The following is a 16,378-nucleotide window of genomic DNA, read 5'->3' on the forward strand; positions in this document are numbered from 1 at the left end:
CAGTTGCTTAAAGCTGGAAGTAGAATTTCATTTTACCCCTTTCCCTAATTTTAGAGTTAAGCATGTATGTTGATTAAGAATAATTCACAGAGGGCTGAAGAGATGGCTCAGAGGTTAAGAGCACCGACTGCTCTTCCAGAGGTCCTGAATTCAATTCCCAGCAACCACATGGTGGCTCACAACCATCTGTAATGAGATCTGGCGCTCTCCTCTGTATACATAATAAATAAATAAATCTTTAGGAAAAAAAAAGAATAATTCACACAGGGGCCAGAGACATGGCTCAGCAGTTAAGATTGGTTCCTGCTCTTCCAGAGGACCAGAGTTCTGCTCCTAGCAGCCATATCAGAGTGCTTACAACCACTTGTAACTCCAGCTCTAGGTGATCTGACCTCTTCTGGCCTCAAGAAGCACCTATTATATATAGCTGGTATGGCACACAGGCACATGCATATAAATAAAAACAAATCTTTGTTTGTTTTTTTGTTTGTGCAGCCCTGGCTGTCCTAAAACTCGCTTTGTAGACCAGGCTGACCTTGAACTCAGAGATCTGACTGCCTCTGCCTCCCTAGTACTGAGACACCACCACCTGGCAAAATAATCTTAAAAAAAGAATAATGTATGATGAGATGACTCAGCAGGTAAATAAAAGCTCTTGTCACCAAGCCTGGTGGTCTGAGTTCAATCCCTGGGACCTACATGGTACAGTGAGAGATCTACCCCTTAGAATTGTCCTCTTACTAACAAACACAGACAGAAACAGGAACCCACACACAGGGTCTATAATTTCAAAAAAATTTTAATAATATGTGAGGTGGCTCAGTGGTAAAACCCTTGCCAAGAGAAGACTGGTGACCCGAGTTACCTCCCTAAAACTCATGTGACAGCGCCGGATCCAGTAGCTCACACCTGTAATCCTAGAACTCCTAAGTGACATGGGGGCAGCGAGAATTTCAGGAGCCAGGTAGCCTGGACTACAAGGCACAGCAAAAAAGAGAGACCTTGGCCCAGTAGGGTGGAAAGAGAAAACCAACCTCTGTGAGTTGTCCTCTGACCTCTGCACACATATACAGTAATAATACAAATAAATAGGTTAGACTTGGCACATGCCTTCAATGCCAGTACTTGGGTGGCAGGACCAACTGGATCTCTATGATTTTGAGGCCAACCTGGTCTACATAGTGAGTTTCTGGCCAGCCAGGACCACATAGTGAAGACCCTGTCTCAAAACAAATACTTAAAAAAATTGAGACTGGAGAGATGGCTCAGAGGTTAAGAGCACTGGTTGCTCTTCCAGAGGTCCTGAGTTCAATTCCCAGCAACCACATGGTGGCTTACAACCATCTTGTAATGAGATGCAGGCAGAACACTGTATACATAATAAATAAATCTAAAAAAAATTTTAAAAATATATGTAAAGTTAGGCATGGTGACTCACACACCCTGTTTTAAAAAACAGCCACTGGGTGGTGGGATGGCTCAGTGGACAAAGGGTTTGTCCACAGCCTAGCAACCTGAGTTTGACCCCTGGAGCCCACATAAAGCTGGAAGGCAAGAACTGACTCTGCCTTTGTCCCCTGATTACAATCATGCATCATGCACATACACAATACTTTAAAAAAAAAACCAGCCAGCAGTGGTGGCTCCAGTTTCTCTTCTTTCTTTCCTTCCTTTCTTTCTTTCTTTCTTTCTTTCTTTCTTTCTTTCTTTCTTTCTTTCTTTCTTTCTTTCTTTCTTTCTTTCTTTCTTTCTTTCTTTCTCTCTCTCTCTCTCTCTCTTTCTCTCTCTCTCTCTCTCTTTCTCTCTTTCCCTCCCTCCCTCCTTCTCTCCCTCCCTCCCTCCCTCCCTCCCTCCCTCCCCCCCCCCCCCCTCTCTCTCTCTCTCTCTCTCTCTCTCTCTCTTGTTTTCCAGACAGGGTTTCTACGTGTAATTTTTTGTTGTTGTTGTTGTTGCTTGTCCTGGAACTCACTCTGTAGACCAGACTGGCCTGGAACTCACAGAGATCTGCCTGGCTCTGCCTCCCAAGTGCTGGGATTAAAGGCATGTGCCACCACTGCCTGCATTTTTTTTTCTTAAATAAGTAAGAATTAATTAAGCTTCCAAAAATCATCTCTGTAGGCCAATCCTTAGAACTGTTGAGTTAATGTTGCAGTTTCCCTGAAGAGTGTTTACGTAGGTGGACTATGTAAGCCCTCTAAACTGCATCCCTAAACTGTTTCATTTGAGCTGATATATCTTCACTTACTGTTCTTGAATTGTAGACTCAGTAAAAATGTGCTCTGTATTTATGACATACACATATTGTTGTCATGAATTTTTTTTTCATTTATTTATTTTGTTCGTTTGTTTGTTTTTGGAGGCAGGTTTCTCTGTGTAGCCCTGGCAGTCCAGGAACTCGCTTTGTAGACTTTGCTGGCCTTGAACTCACAGAGATCCTCCTGCCTCTGCCTCCCAAGTACTGGGATTATAGGTGTGCACTACCACCACCCAACTGTGGCATAGTATTTTAAGTATTCCTGTTAGGTCCTTTCTCTCGGATCATTGATTGAACAGAAATTGATGGAGGGTTAGAGGTACAGTTATTATGTATCCCAGGCTGTTCCCCGCCTTCCCATATAGCTGACGATAACATTGAACATCTGATCTTTGTGCCTGTACTTTCCAGAGTGTTAGGATTATGGACGTGTACCACCATACCAGTTTATGTGGTACTGGGTATCAAACTCAGGGCTTAATGCAATTCTAGATAAATACTCTCCCAATAAAGCCATCTCCTTAGTTCCATTTTTCATGTTTTTGTGATAGGATCTCATGTGCTAGGCTGCCCTTAAACTCATATGCATCTTAAGATGACCTTGGAACTCCTGATCTTCCTTTCTCCAAAGAATAGATTGAGGGACTGGGGGAGGGGAAGATTGTGAGACAGTGTTTCTCTGTGTAGCTTTGGCTGTCCTAGATCTCGCTCTGTAGACCAGGCTGGCCTTAAAGTCACAGAGATCCACCTGCCTCTGCCTCGCTCCACTCCCATCCCCAGCACTAGGATTAAAGGCATGGGTGCACCACTACCACTTGGCTACTTTTTGTTTTTAAAGTATGGTCTTGGGATGGAGATACATTGCTCTTAAAGAGGACCCTAGTTGAGTTTCCAGCATTCACACCAGGCAGTTTACAACTACCTCTAACTCCAGTTACAGGATATCCAATATCCAAATCCCTCTTCTGAACTCTATAGGTACCTGCGTGCACATACCTCCACACAGACACACATTCATACTTAAATCTTTGGGTCTGAGGAGACTCTGTGAATAGGAGCACTTGCTGCTCTTGCAGAGGATCTGGGTTCAGTTCCTTACACCCACATGTCATCACACAAAGCCATCTGTAATTCAAATCCAGGGAACCTGATGCCATCTTCGGAATTGTACATTGTAGTGATGGTGATGTATGACCTTAGAGTAGGTTCCAAGTTTTTCTCATCTCATGCGGCAGCAGTTGCATGGATGGACCTATTAAAAAGGACAGCTTGAGGCCAGGGCACACGCCTTTAATCCCAGCAGTTGATAGACAAAGACAGATGGCTCTGTGGGAGCCTGGTCTATATGAGTTCCACATCAGCCAAGGCTACACAGACCATGTTTCAAAATAACAACCCAAAAAAACAAGCCATGGTGGTGCATGCCTTTAATCCGAGCACTTCGGAGGCAGAGGCAGGCGAATTTGTTACAAGGAAAAACCCTGTCTCAAACCCCCCATCCCCCCCAAAAGGAGAGCTTGCTGTATTTCCTGAGGTTGTAGGGTACATTTGGTTACTTTATTTATGGGGTAGCAGCAGAACACTGGGAGAATGACCAACAAGTGCATGTGTTGTACTATCTTGGCGAACCCAGTGGCCTGGCCTGTCATGGCTGTCTTTTTTTTTTCCAGAGGATGCTTATTTTATTTATTTTATATGCATAGGTGTTAGTCTGCATGGATATCTGTGCATCATGTGGGTGCCAAGTGCCCAAGGAGTCAAGAAAATGGGCATTAGACCCCTGAGACTGGAGTTAGAGTCGTGAGGTCACCATTTGGGTGCTGGGAATGGAACCTGGGTCCCCTGGAAGAGGATACTCAGTGTTAAAGGGTGATACCCATTTGCACTGTGAAGAAAGGGTTTTGTATCCAATATTGACTAGATATATATGAGAAATACATAAAAATCTGTTTCATATGCAGTGTAGTATACCTTCAAATGACACTTTGCTCTGTTTTTTCCAGGAGTGAGTCCCTCCCGGCTCCGAATAGGAGATCAAGAATTTGATTCATTGCCTGCTTTACTGGAATTCTACAAAATACACTATTTGGACACTACAACATTGATAGAACCAGTTTCCAGATCCAGGCAGGGTAGTGGAGTGATTCTCAGGCAGGAGGAGGCAGAGTATGTTCGAGCCCTTTTTGACTTTAATGGGAATGATGAAGAAGATCTTCCCTTTAAGAAAGGAGACATCCTGAGAATCCGGGATAAGCCTGAAGAGCAGTGGTGGAATGCAGAGGACAGCGAAGGAAAGAGGGGGATGATTCCAGTCCCTTACGTGGAGAAGTATAGACCTGCCTCCGCCTCAGTATCGGCTCTGATTGGAGGTAACCAGGAGGGTTCCCACCCACAGCCACTGGGTGGGCCGGAGCCTGGGCCCTATGCCCAACCCAGCGTCAACACTCCGCTCCCTAACCTCCAGAATGGGCCCATTTATGCCAGGGTTATCCAGAAGCGAGTCCCTAATGCCTACGACAAGACAGCCTTGGCTTTGGAGGTACATAATGTGCAAAATGTAGAAAGACGAGATCTGCTACAGGGTCTCCCTTTCAGACCTCTTACAGCTTTGTAGGAATGCTGATGCGGTACCAGCTTTGTGATGTTGTAGATGTCAAACCACTAAATACTGATTTTGACATTTTATGTGGGTTTTCTCTCTTTTAGAGAAAACCTATTTTGCAATGAGTAAACTTAAAACTGTGTAACTGAATGTTCTGATTGATCTACTAAACCTATTTTGACTAATAACCACCTGAATTCATAGGAATTAACATGAAGTAACTTTTTTCACCTCTATCCTAACTTCTTTCCTGCTTTCTGTTTGTCGCTGTCTACAAGATGGGTTCACACAGATTAGAATGTAATAAGTGATATGTAGCAATATACTTAAGTGGGATTTTTTCATAATTTTTTTTCTTTCTATTTTGGAGACTGGGTGTCTATGTAGCCCTGGCTATCTTGGAACTCAATTTGTAGATCAGGCTGGTTTGAAACTCAAAGAGAACAACCTGCTTCTGCTTCCCAAATGCTGGGGTTAGAGGTGTGTGCCACCAAGTTCAGTCAAAAGCTGCTTTTATTGTAGTGGATAGCCTTACTATTAATTATTTTTGACATGAATCAGGAAAGGCTGAATGCTGGCCTTGAGCAGGCCTTGGGTTTAGTGGCTAGTGTGACATATACACATACACACACACACACACACACACACACACACACACACACACACACACACAGAATAGGGAGGAAATAGTGGTGTGCAGATGTAAATTGAGCCATAAACATAAGAGAGTGAGTTACAGAAAACAGATTTAATTGTCTTTTTTGCTTAGTGTGTTGGAATGGAGAAGTCAGTTGAATGACTTTTTTAAAAAAAAAAAAAACAAAAAAAAAAAACAGGGTTTCTCTGTGTAGCTTTGCGTCTTTCCTGGATCTCACGCTGTAGACCAGGCTGGCCTCGAACTCACAGAGATCCACCTGGCTCTGCCTCCCGAGTGCTGGGATTAACCCATCGTAGCCTTTCTTGTGACCTGCCATTCATTGCATTTATCCCTTTGTTCCTCTTCAGCACTGTCTCTTACCTGTTTGAATGCAGAGGCGGCCTGCTGGCCCGTCTTTCAGAGCCTACCCATGGACTGACTTGAGTGAATAGGTAGCCAGCTCCCATAAGCATGGCCTGGGGTTATGGGAATACAGCAGCGGGGAAGGGGTACAGTACTCTGGTGACTTGCTTCTTCTCTTTCCTTTGGGTTGTGTTCTTACAGTTGGGGTAGGGGCTGCCTGTAAGTGAGACTCTTAGTCCACAGAAGGAGCAAAAATTTATTTGAACCAGACTGATGTTAATGCATTTGATTGATTTTTTTTTTTTTTTTAATTTACTCTTCTTATTTGCCAGGTGTAGTGGTTCACACCTTTAATCCCAGCACTTGGGAGGCAGAGGCAGGCGGATCTCTGTGAGTTCCAGGAAAGTTAATGCTACACAGACCGATCCCCTGTCTCAACCTCCCCCAAAAGAATTATTATATGTGTATGGATGTTCTCCCTCCATCTGTCTATATATCATATGCCCAGTGGCCAGAAGAGTGCATTGGATGCCCTGGGTGCTGGGACTGGAACTTTGGTCCTTTGGAAGAGCAGGTAGTGCTCTTAACCACTGAGTCATCTCACCAGCCCTGAAATTTTCATTTCTGATCTAGTGGGTGTGTAAATTAAGTTAATTGAGTTTCCTAGGTTTAACTGAAAACTGTATTATTGGTTTATTCATAATTTTTGGTTTTTTGAGGCAGGGTCTCACTATATAACTCTGGCTGTCCTGAACTTACTAGGCTGGTCTTGAACATACAGAGAGGATGCTAGGAGTAAAGTCATGTGCCATCGCCTCCAGCTTTTTAAAATGTTCTGTTTTGTTGAGATGGGGACTCATTCTAGCCCAATCTAGCCTGGAGCTCACTATGTAGCCCAGGCTGTCTTCCCATTTATGATACTCCTGCAGAAGCCCCCAAGTGTTAGGATTATAGGCATGAGCCATCACACTCCTGTTGAAGTTTGTATTTGAAATTATGTCTTAACTTTAAAGTTCATGTCTTGGCTTTGAGAAATGGAGTGTATGTTGTCTAGGTCACACTGCTTAGAAGATAAAGAAAGCAAGTTTTTCAGCTCATGAAGTTGAGGGATGATGCTCACATCTAGCATGTGTGGGCACTTATCATTGATTGTGGATCTTATTAACAGACTGGAGTGGGAAAACGGCGTTCCTGGACCAGGTCACTGCATACCCAGAAGAGGATAGTGACTGTGTCAATTTCACTTCTGTTTTCCACTTCTTTGCCAATTTAAAAAAAAGATTTGTTGATTTTATTCTACCTGTGTGAATATTTTGCCTGCATGTATGTATGAGGTTCAAACTGGAGTTATGGATAGTTGTGAGTCATCATATGGGTACCGAGAACTGAATGTTGATCCTCTGCAAGAACAGCACATGCTCTTAGCTGTTGAGCCATTTTTCCAGGCCAGTGAAAGATTATTTCTAAGGATGTCTCTGTTAATTAATAGCACCAGTGCTTAAAAGTGGTTGAACTGCTTTTTCTGCTATGAAATACTACAAAAATCTTGGGGGATAAAGATTTGAGTTGAAAACTGGTGTGATTTCATAAAATTTCTTTTTAGTTAGTTTTGAGTTATATATGTTTATTACTAAAAAGGGCCTCTTTCAATATAAAACAGATACCCTAAAACGGCTTTAAAACACCTTTCTTACATGCTTGAAGAAATAGCTTAGGCTGTACATGGTGGTACATGCTTTTAATCTCTGAATTTGGATCTCAGTGAGTTCAAGGCTAGTCTGGTCTATATAGTGAGTTCCAGGACAGTCAGAGCAACAAAGTTTCTGTCTTAAAAACAAAAACAGTTGGCATATGAGAACTCTTCAGTGGGAAGGAACCTTAACTCTCCTTTGCTGTAGGGAAAAAACTCCTAGGCAAACAGGTTGAATCAAGTGTGATGGTAAACCCCAGCATGATGGAGGTGAAGGTAAGAGGATTTCAAGTTTAAGGCCAGCCTGGGCTACATAATCAGATGCTGTCCCTGATTCCTGGGGTAGGGTTGAGTGACATTCAGACTGTTGGAGGCATTAGAGATGTTGAATCCAGAGATACAGTCTCTTTTTGTTTTCCTAGCAGTGTTGCAGTCCTCCTTGACGCAGATAGATGTGGTCTTTTTGTTTGCTTTCAAATAAGTTCATTAGTGGTGGTGGGGGTTAGAGACTTGGCTCATTGGTTAAGATCATTTTTATTTCTTACAGAGGACCTGGGTTCTCCACATCAGGAAGCTCATTGCTCGAAGTCTAGTTCCAAGGGGATCTTAAGCCCTTGAAAACACAGAAATGACAACATTTTTTTTAAGATGATTTTTTTTCCCTTTTTAGTTTTTTTTTGGAGGCTGGCTGAGTCTCATGCAGCCCAGGTTGGTCCTCCTGGCTCTGCCTCCCAAAATCCGGGATTCAAGTTGTGTGTCACCACACCCCGCCCTCCCTTTGTCTTTTGTTGTTGTTATTTTCTGTTTGTTTTTTTTTGAGACAGGGTCGCCTGCCTCTGCCTTCCGAATGCTGGGATTAAAGTTTGTACCCCCACCCGGCTCCCACCCCTGCTTTTTAGGACAGAATCTTGGTGTGTAAGCCAGACTCTATTTAATAGAGTCCTAGAGTGAACGGCCTTCGTGGGGTCTGCGGTTCAATACTGGAGCGCTCTTGTAGTGTGCACAAGGCCTTGGGTTTAATCCCTAGCAACACACACAGAGGACTTTGGAAATAACAAATCCATCTTTCAAATATTAAAAATGTCTTTGGTATCTTCATAATAACTTTTTTTTGAGAACTCAAAAACTTTTTATGAGTTTTTAATGTAGCATAGCCTGATCTTAAAGTCAGTAAAGTCTAGGCTGGCCTTGAACATTATCATCCTGCTTTAGCCTCTTAAATACTTTTTTGTTCTTTATAACTGGTTCTTTTTGTTGTTTCATTAGTAACTTAGGGTCTGGACCAGGATTTACCACTGAGGTGTATCCCTTGACCCCAAATGCTATGATTACAGACCCCTTTCACTATGCTTGGATTCAGTCTCAAGTACTTTTATTACATAATGGTTGTTTTTAAAAGCAAATGTAATTAAAAGAAGATATTTTTAGTTTAGCATTGAATAACTAATACTTTACCTAGTGAGATGTGTACATCAGTTAGACACCTCCTAGTTTATCGTACCTTGTGACCATGTTGAACATTTCCACTCTCATTTCTCACTTCACATTTATATCTGTAAGTTACATACACTTTTTTTGAGTGATCAGTCAAAATAATGGGTTTCTTTATGACATTTTTGTACTGTGCTCATAGTCACATCCTACTCACCTTTGCTTCCTTGTTTTATAATTTATTTTTATTTTATGTGCATTGGTGTTTTGCCTACATGTATTGTATGTCTGTGTGAAGGTGTCAGATCCCCTGGAACCAGAGCTATGGACAGTTGTGAGCTGCCATGTGGGTGCTGGGAATTGAACCTGGGTTCTCTAGAAGAGCAGCCAGTGCTCTTAACCTCTGAGCCATCTCTCCAGCCCTTTGTTTGTTTAATTTAAAAGACTACATTTATATATTTCTTTTTAGGAATACACACATGTAATAACTTTACATGTGGGGACTAGAGGACAACTTGGGAGTCAGTTCCCTTCCACCATGTATCCACTACACTCAGGGACTAAACTCATTGGCTTGGTGACCATTGTTCATACCTTGGTATTTTTGAGACTGGGCCTTATGTAGCACACTCTGTTCTTCATTTCCCTATGTAGTTGAAAATGGCCTTTATCCTGATCTTCCTGCTTGTCTCCAGTGCTGACACCATGTCTGCCTGGAAGGTGGATGGTTTTTTTGTTTGTTTGCTTTTGGTTTTTTGAGACAGAGTTTCTCTGCATGGCTCTGGCTGTCCTGGAACTCGCTCTGTAGACCAGACTGGCCTGGAACTCACTGAAATCTGCCTGCCTCTGGTGAGCCCTGCCCTCCTCCAGTGCTGAGATTAAAGGTGTGTACCACTACTGCCCAGCCCTGGATGGTTATTTTATTCTTAAAGATTTATTTATTTGTTTAGTGTGCATTAGAGTTTTGCCTGCATGTATGTCTGTTTGAGGGTGTCAGATCCCCTGGAACTGGAGTCTCAGACAGTTGTAAACTGCCATGTGGGTGCTGGGAATTAAATTCACATCCTTTGGAAGAGCCATCTCTCCAGCTCTGCCAAGTAACTCAGTGCAGATCAAGTGTTCCTGTGTTTCCCTCAACAGCTTAAAACACATTTTGGCACTCCTATGGTTTGTGCCATGCCTCTGGCACTACAAAGTTTGGGGACTTCCGGTCTCATTTATAATACTAATTTTTAGGAAAAACAATTTTGTAGTATGGGGATTTGAACCCAGGCCTCTCATGGATGCTAGGCAAGTGCTCTATCACTGTGATACACCCCCTGACCAGAAAATTACTTCTGTTTAGCTTTTCTTTGTGGACACAGGGATTTATTTGTTTGTTTTTGAGATGAGGTCTCACTATATAGTCCTGGCCTGGAACTCGATGTGTAGACGAGTCTGGTTTTAAACTCGTATAGATCTGTCTGTCTGCCTCCCAAATTCTGGGTTTAAAGGTAAACGCCACCATGCCCAGCTCTCAGCTTTGTTGTTTTCAATGGTACTGGAGATTAAATCAAGGCTTTGCATGCTAGGATATATATATATCCCTACCTAGCCTTTTCTTTTTGAGGCAGGATTTTCACAACTATAGCCCTGGCTCATCTTAAACTCAAGGCAACTTTTCTGCCTCAGCCTCTCAAGGGCTGGGATTACAGCTGGTGTGAGACACTGTGCCTGGTTCTCAGCCTTTTTCGATTTTGTTTATTTAGATATCATTTGTGTACCCTTGGCATGGAACTCACAGTTCTGAGGTTGGCCTCAGGAACTCAGATTTACCCACTTCCTGAGTACTGGGATTAAACGTGTACACCACCAAACTGAGTTTCTCCTTGCACGTTTACTTGACTTCCGGGAATTGAACTCAAGCCCTAAGGTTTTGAAGTAAGCTCTCTTACCGTCTTGCTAGCTCACTAGTAGCTTTATTGGAACCCACCAGGCTCCACTTGTTGTCTTGTTTATAACTCCCTTCTGGTTACAGTGGCAGAGCGGAGTCCTTAGGAATAGAGACCATGGAGCCATCCAACCCCTACAGTAGGGGAGGAGAGAACCGGCTCCACAGAGTTGTCCTCTAACTTCTGAAGCAGGCACAGACACACGGAATGACAAACTGTTTACAAAACAGTAAGCTGGATTTGATTTAGAAGCCATGATTTGCTGACTCCTTCCTTAGATTGCTATAATTTCCTTAACTTTCTCCCCAGACAAATCTTAAAGTATTCTTTTTTTTTTTTTTTTTCTTTTCTTGAAGCTGAGGACCGAACCCAGGGCCTTGCGCTTGCTAGGCAAGCGCTCAACCACTGAGCTAAATCCCCAACCCCCTTAAAGTATTCTTTTGTTTGTCTTCGTTATATTAAAAAATGTTAGGACAGAGCTGGGGAGATGGCTTACTTCGCTTGCCACATAGGACTTAGTATCTGAATTTGGATTCCTGGAACCTACATAGAGAGCAAGGAGCAACAGCATGTGCCTTTAATTCTAGCAGCTGGATGAGGCAGACACAGGATCCCTGGTGTTCACTGCACAGCTAGGCCATGCCAAATTGTGAGCACAGGTTCAGTGAGAAACACTGTCTCAAAATATATTATGGGTGAAATGATTCTGCAGGTAAAGACGCTTGCCATCAAAGTCTAAGATCTGAGTTCCATCCTGGAAACCTATGGTCAAGTTGTCTCTGGCCTCCATGTGTATGCCAGTGTAAAGAGCTAATTTAAAATACACACCATGAAGAATGAGAGAAAACACCTGCTCTGAACCTCTGGGCTCCCTGGCACACGGAGGCCGCTGTTTCTCTTCTCTTGTTTCTTTCTCCCTGGCTTTTCTGTCCCTGTGCTGGTGTGCATGTCCTGCTCGGGGCTCACAGGAGTCCTGCAGGTCTGAATTGGAGGAAAGCTGGCAGTTGTTGCTGTCTTTCCTTTAGGTAATAGGGACAAAACCTATTTTTGAAAAGATTCACCTGGAGGTGTACCCACAAAGGAGCTCACATAGTTCCCTGATAGCCTCCTAGTTAGTGAATTTCAGAGTTTAGTGCTGTTTGGACTCCAGTTTCTTTTTCATTGTTACTAAGACTTTCTGGTGAGGATAGATGGGTATTCTTTTGTTTCCAGACTATTCTAGGTTTAATTATGTCTTCACTAGGGTCACAGCTGACTTTGGTAGTGGGACAGAGCCAGGAAACAAACGAGTTCATTAAGTTTCTTGGGAGCCAATAGCCTTGTTTAGTCCCCTTTATAGGTCACTGTCTGCTTCATCCTCAGGCTTGCTCTAGAGGATGTTAGAGAATCAGTCGGGAGGGAGAGGACCAGATGGAGCAACAAACAGTGGTCAAAGAGTCCTTGGAGCTCGGGACACTGGGGAAGCATCAGGGTTAAGACCCTGTCGCAAGCTCTTTCCTCCTTGACCCTCCCTCCCCAAGAGAAAAGCAAAAAGAAAAAGAAACTGAGCTGACCTATAAAGTCAGCACTTGTGAAGCTAAGGATTACTGAGTTCACGGCCAGTTTAGAGTAATATATAGTTAGTAATACTAGGCCAACTAGGTTAGAAAGATGCTGTATCAAGAGAAAAAGTCATCAGAACCTCTGGTTGTACACACCTATTATCCTGGTACTTGGGAGGTAGAAACAGGAAGATCAGAATTTAAAGGTCATCTTTAATTAACAGTTCTTGAGAGTCTCGATAATCCGTGTGAAGGTCTTTTTCTCTTTATTTCTTTTTTTTTTTTTTTTGGTTTTTCGAGACAGGGTTTCTCTGTGTAGCTTTGCGCCTTTCCTGGAACTCACTTAGTAGCCCAGGCTGGCCTTGAACTCACAGAGATCCGCCTGGCTCTGCCTCCCCAGTGCTGGGATTAAAGGCGTGCGCCACCACCGCCCGGCTTTCTCTTTATTTCTTGTTTGTCTTCGTAGTTAATGTTGAGACTAGAATCTTACTGTAACCCAGGCTAGCAATGAGTCTTCTGGCTCAGCCTCCAGCATTCTAAGATTATATGTATTGTACCATGTATTCTAACTGACTTTTTGTTTTCTATTTATTTGTCTCATTTCAAATTTTTTTTCTTTTTCCCGAGACAGGGTTTCTCTGTGTAGCTTTGCGCCTTTCCTGGAACTTGCCTTGTAGACCAGGCTGGCCTCGAACTCACAGAGATCCGCCTGCCTCTGCCTCCCGAGTGCTGGGATTAAAGGCGTGTGCCACCACCACCCGGCTCATTTCAAATTTGAAATAATGGGCAGAGAGATGGCTCAGCAGTTAAGAGCACTGTTAAGGCTGTTCCAGACGGCTGGGGTTCATTTTGCAGCACCCACATGGCAGCTCACAATTATCTGTAACTCTGGCTCCAGGGGATCCCAACACCCTCAAACAGACATACATGCAGGCAAAACATCAGTGCACATGAAATAAAAATAAATTTTAAAAAATATATGAGAGCTGGGCAGTGGTGGTGCATGCCTTTAATCCCAGCACTTGGGAGGCAGAGCCAGGTGGATCTCTGTGAGTTCGAGGCCAGCCTGGTCTACAGAGCAAAATCCAGGACAGGCACCAAAACTACAGAGAAACCCTGTCTCAAAAAACCAAAAAAAAAAAATTGGCTGCGTGGTGATAGATCATGCCTTTAATCCCAGCACTCAGGAGGCGGATCTCTTGAATTCAAGACCAGCATGGTCTACAGAGTAAGTTCCAGGGCAGCCAGGGCTACACAGAGAAACCCTGTCTTGAAAAACAAAACAAGAAAAGATTGTAACATTTTACTGTGGGTTGTAGCTTATATCCATGATTCCAGTATCCAGCAGGCTGATAGAGGAGGATAATCACAAATTTATCCTGGTCAACATAGGAAGTATCAGGCCAGCCAAGAGTGCATAGTGAGACTTTGTCTCAAAAAAGAGAACATATAGCATTTCTGGGGCAGATACTTTATTCTACTGGCTTTGTGGCACTTATACTTGGGAGGAGCAGAGGCAGGAGGACTTCTGAGAGTTGGAGGCCAGCCTTGTCTATATGAGATCAAGCCAGCCAGGGCTACACTGTAAGACCCTGTCTCAAACAGACAAAAATAAAATAAATAAAATAGCACAAAAGCCAGACACAGTGCTGCATACGTATAATACCAGCGTTGGGGAGGTGAGGAGGTCTGGGCAGGAGGAGCAGGAGGAGCAGGAGGAGCAGGAGGAGCAGCAGTTAGTGCATCCTCGGCTGTGTGAGTGTCAAGTCAGCCTGAGCCACCTGACTGGCTCAGGAAACCCAAATAAACCTCCTTTTTTAGTCTGGCTTTTTGACACAGAGCAAGAATTGCTCTTGATACCCCAGAATTGACAGCTGCTCTTCCCCCCAAACTGTTGGGAAACCCATCTTGTGAGGCTTCACTGGAAGCCCTTATCTCTTAAGTTTAATCATGCTCTCTTTGGCCCTTGCCCTTGCCCTCAAGAGCCCCGAAGCATTTCAGGAGGATGACCCTATGGGGTACAAAGGGTTATCTTAATAATTGTCTTTTTGAAGTATTTGTAGTTGATGCCACTTGAGGGAGTTTTATTAGCCCAGCTGACTACTTATATGTACCTCCATTTAAAAATGACAATCGGCCAGACAGCGATGGTGCACGCCTTTAATCCCAGCACTCGGGAGGCAGAGGCAGGTCTGTGAGTTCGAGGCCAGCCTGGTCTACAGAGCGAGATCCAGGACAGGCACCAAAACGACACAGAGAAACCCTGTCTTGAAAAACAAACAAACAAACAAACAAAAAAAAAAAAAAGATAATTATTGCTGGGCGTGATGGCACACACTTTTAATCCCAGCACTTGGGAGGCAGAGTCAGGCAGATCTCTGTGAGTATGAGGCCAGCCTGGTGAGTTCTGAGTCTGCCAAAGCTGTTACACAGAAAAACAAAACACAAACAAAAAATTTACATTTTGTTGATGTTTGTCTTTCACTCCTGATTGATGAAGTTTGTGTTTAAGAATAAGATACAGGGGGCTGGAGAGACTGGCTCAATGTTTAAGAGCACTGACTGCTCTTCCAGAGGACCCAGGTTCAATTCCCAGAACCCACATGGCAGCTTGAAACTGTCTGCAACTCCAATTCCAGGAGACGTAACAGCCATGACAAACACCAATGTACATAAAATAAAAATAGATAATTAAAAAAAAAAAAGAGTAAGATACAGTTTTTCTTGAGTCTCCTTTGTAGAGTGAAATTAGGAGAATGAAAATATATAGTTTTTTTTTTGTTATTGTTTTGTTTTTTAGAGACAAGGCTTCTCGGTGTAGCTCTAGCTGTCCCGAACTCGCTCTGGAGACCAGGCTGGCCTCAAACTCAAATGTGCCTGCCACTGGCCTCCTGAATGCTGGAATTAAAGCTGAGCTCCACCACCTCGGCAATCTATATCTTAAAGAGAGCTCTGATGCTAGGCAGTGGTGGCACATGCCCTTAATCCCAGCACTTGGGAGGCCAAGCCAGGAGGATCTCTGTGAGCTCGAGGCCAGCTTAGTGTACAGAGTGAGTTCCAGAAAAGGTGCAAAGCTACACAGAGAAACTCTGTCTCGAAGAAGGGGGGGGGGGGGGGGGCTCTTAAGCCAGACATCGTAGCACACACCTTTCATCCCAGCATTTGGGTGGGAGAGGCAGGCAGGCCTACATAGTGAGGAGATCCTGTCTCAAAACAAAACAACCCCATAGGAAATAAGAAAGAGAAGAAAAGATGGCTCTGTTGATAGCTCTTGTTTGATACATTGTGTACACACAATTCTGTCCTCTAGTGATGCCTGGCTCTGTAGGAACTTCCCATTTCTCTTTAAAAGAGAAAAGGCCTGATGACAGATGGGATGATCTAACACCTAGGAAAAGCTAAGTAAAATATTGACAGATACCCTCCCACTTTTTACTGAGGTGTAAAATCATTTGGTAACATACAGAACTTAAATGTGCAGTTCAGTGAATTTACAGATATGGACACTTGTATGATGCAAGTCAACGTTTCACACATTTCCAGCACTTTAGACTGCTCCCTTGAGTCAGTTGTCTAGGGCCTTGTCTATGCTGTGTGCATGCCATATCATGGAGGTGCACCCTAGCCAAAGATTACTTTTACTAAAAGTGAAATTGTACTTAAATGTCTTGGGTCCTTGAAGACTATATGAAAATCTGTGGTCGTCAGTCAGCTAACTTGGATGTCTGACTTGGAGCCAGATAGTTGCTAGCGGGTCTAGGCCTGGATGCGTGTGGTCTGTGGTCCTCGCCCACCTTTGCCCAGTCCTCATGGCACTGCGGTTGGAGCTGCCCTCTTTTTTTCACCCTTTGTATCTTACTCTTATTTCTGTTACTCCCCTCCGGCCTGTTCTGTTTTTATGTTGTTCGAACAAACACATCAGGCCTTTG

General features: G+C 43.5%; 1 protein-coding gene across 2 annotated transcripts in view; it reads left to right on the plus strand.

Annotated features, from left to right (window-relative positions):
• Window positions 1-16,378, plus strand: part of Crk (CRK proto-oncogene, adaptor protein) — a 29,922-nt gene that overhangs the window by 8,529 nt on the left and 5,015 nt on the right. The window contains exon 2 of one of the 2 annotated variants that reach the window (XM_076542906.1): window positions 4,258-4,793. In XM_076542906.1, the coding sequence (XP_076399021.1) occupies window positions 4,258-4,793 (536 nt within the window). The remainder of the gene's footprint in view (window positions 1-4,257; window positions 4,794-16,378) is intronic. The other variant, XM_076542907.1, reaches the window with a different exon arrangement.

Source organism: Peromyscus maniculatus, chromosome 8 (assembly GCF_049852395.1).
Source record: "Peromyscus maniculatus bairdii isolate BWxNUB_F1_BW_parent chromosome 8, HU_Pman_BW_mat_3.1, whole genome shotgun sequence".
NCBI lineage: Eukaryota > Metazoa > Chordata > Mammalia > Rodentia > Cricetidae > Peromyscus > Peromyscus maniculatus.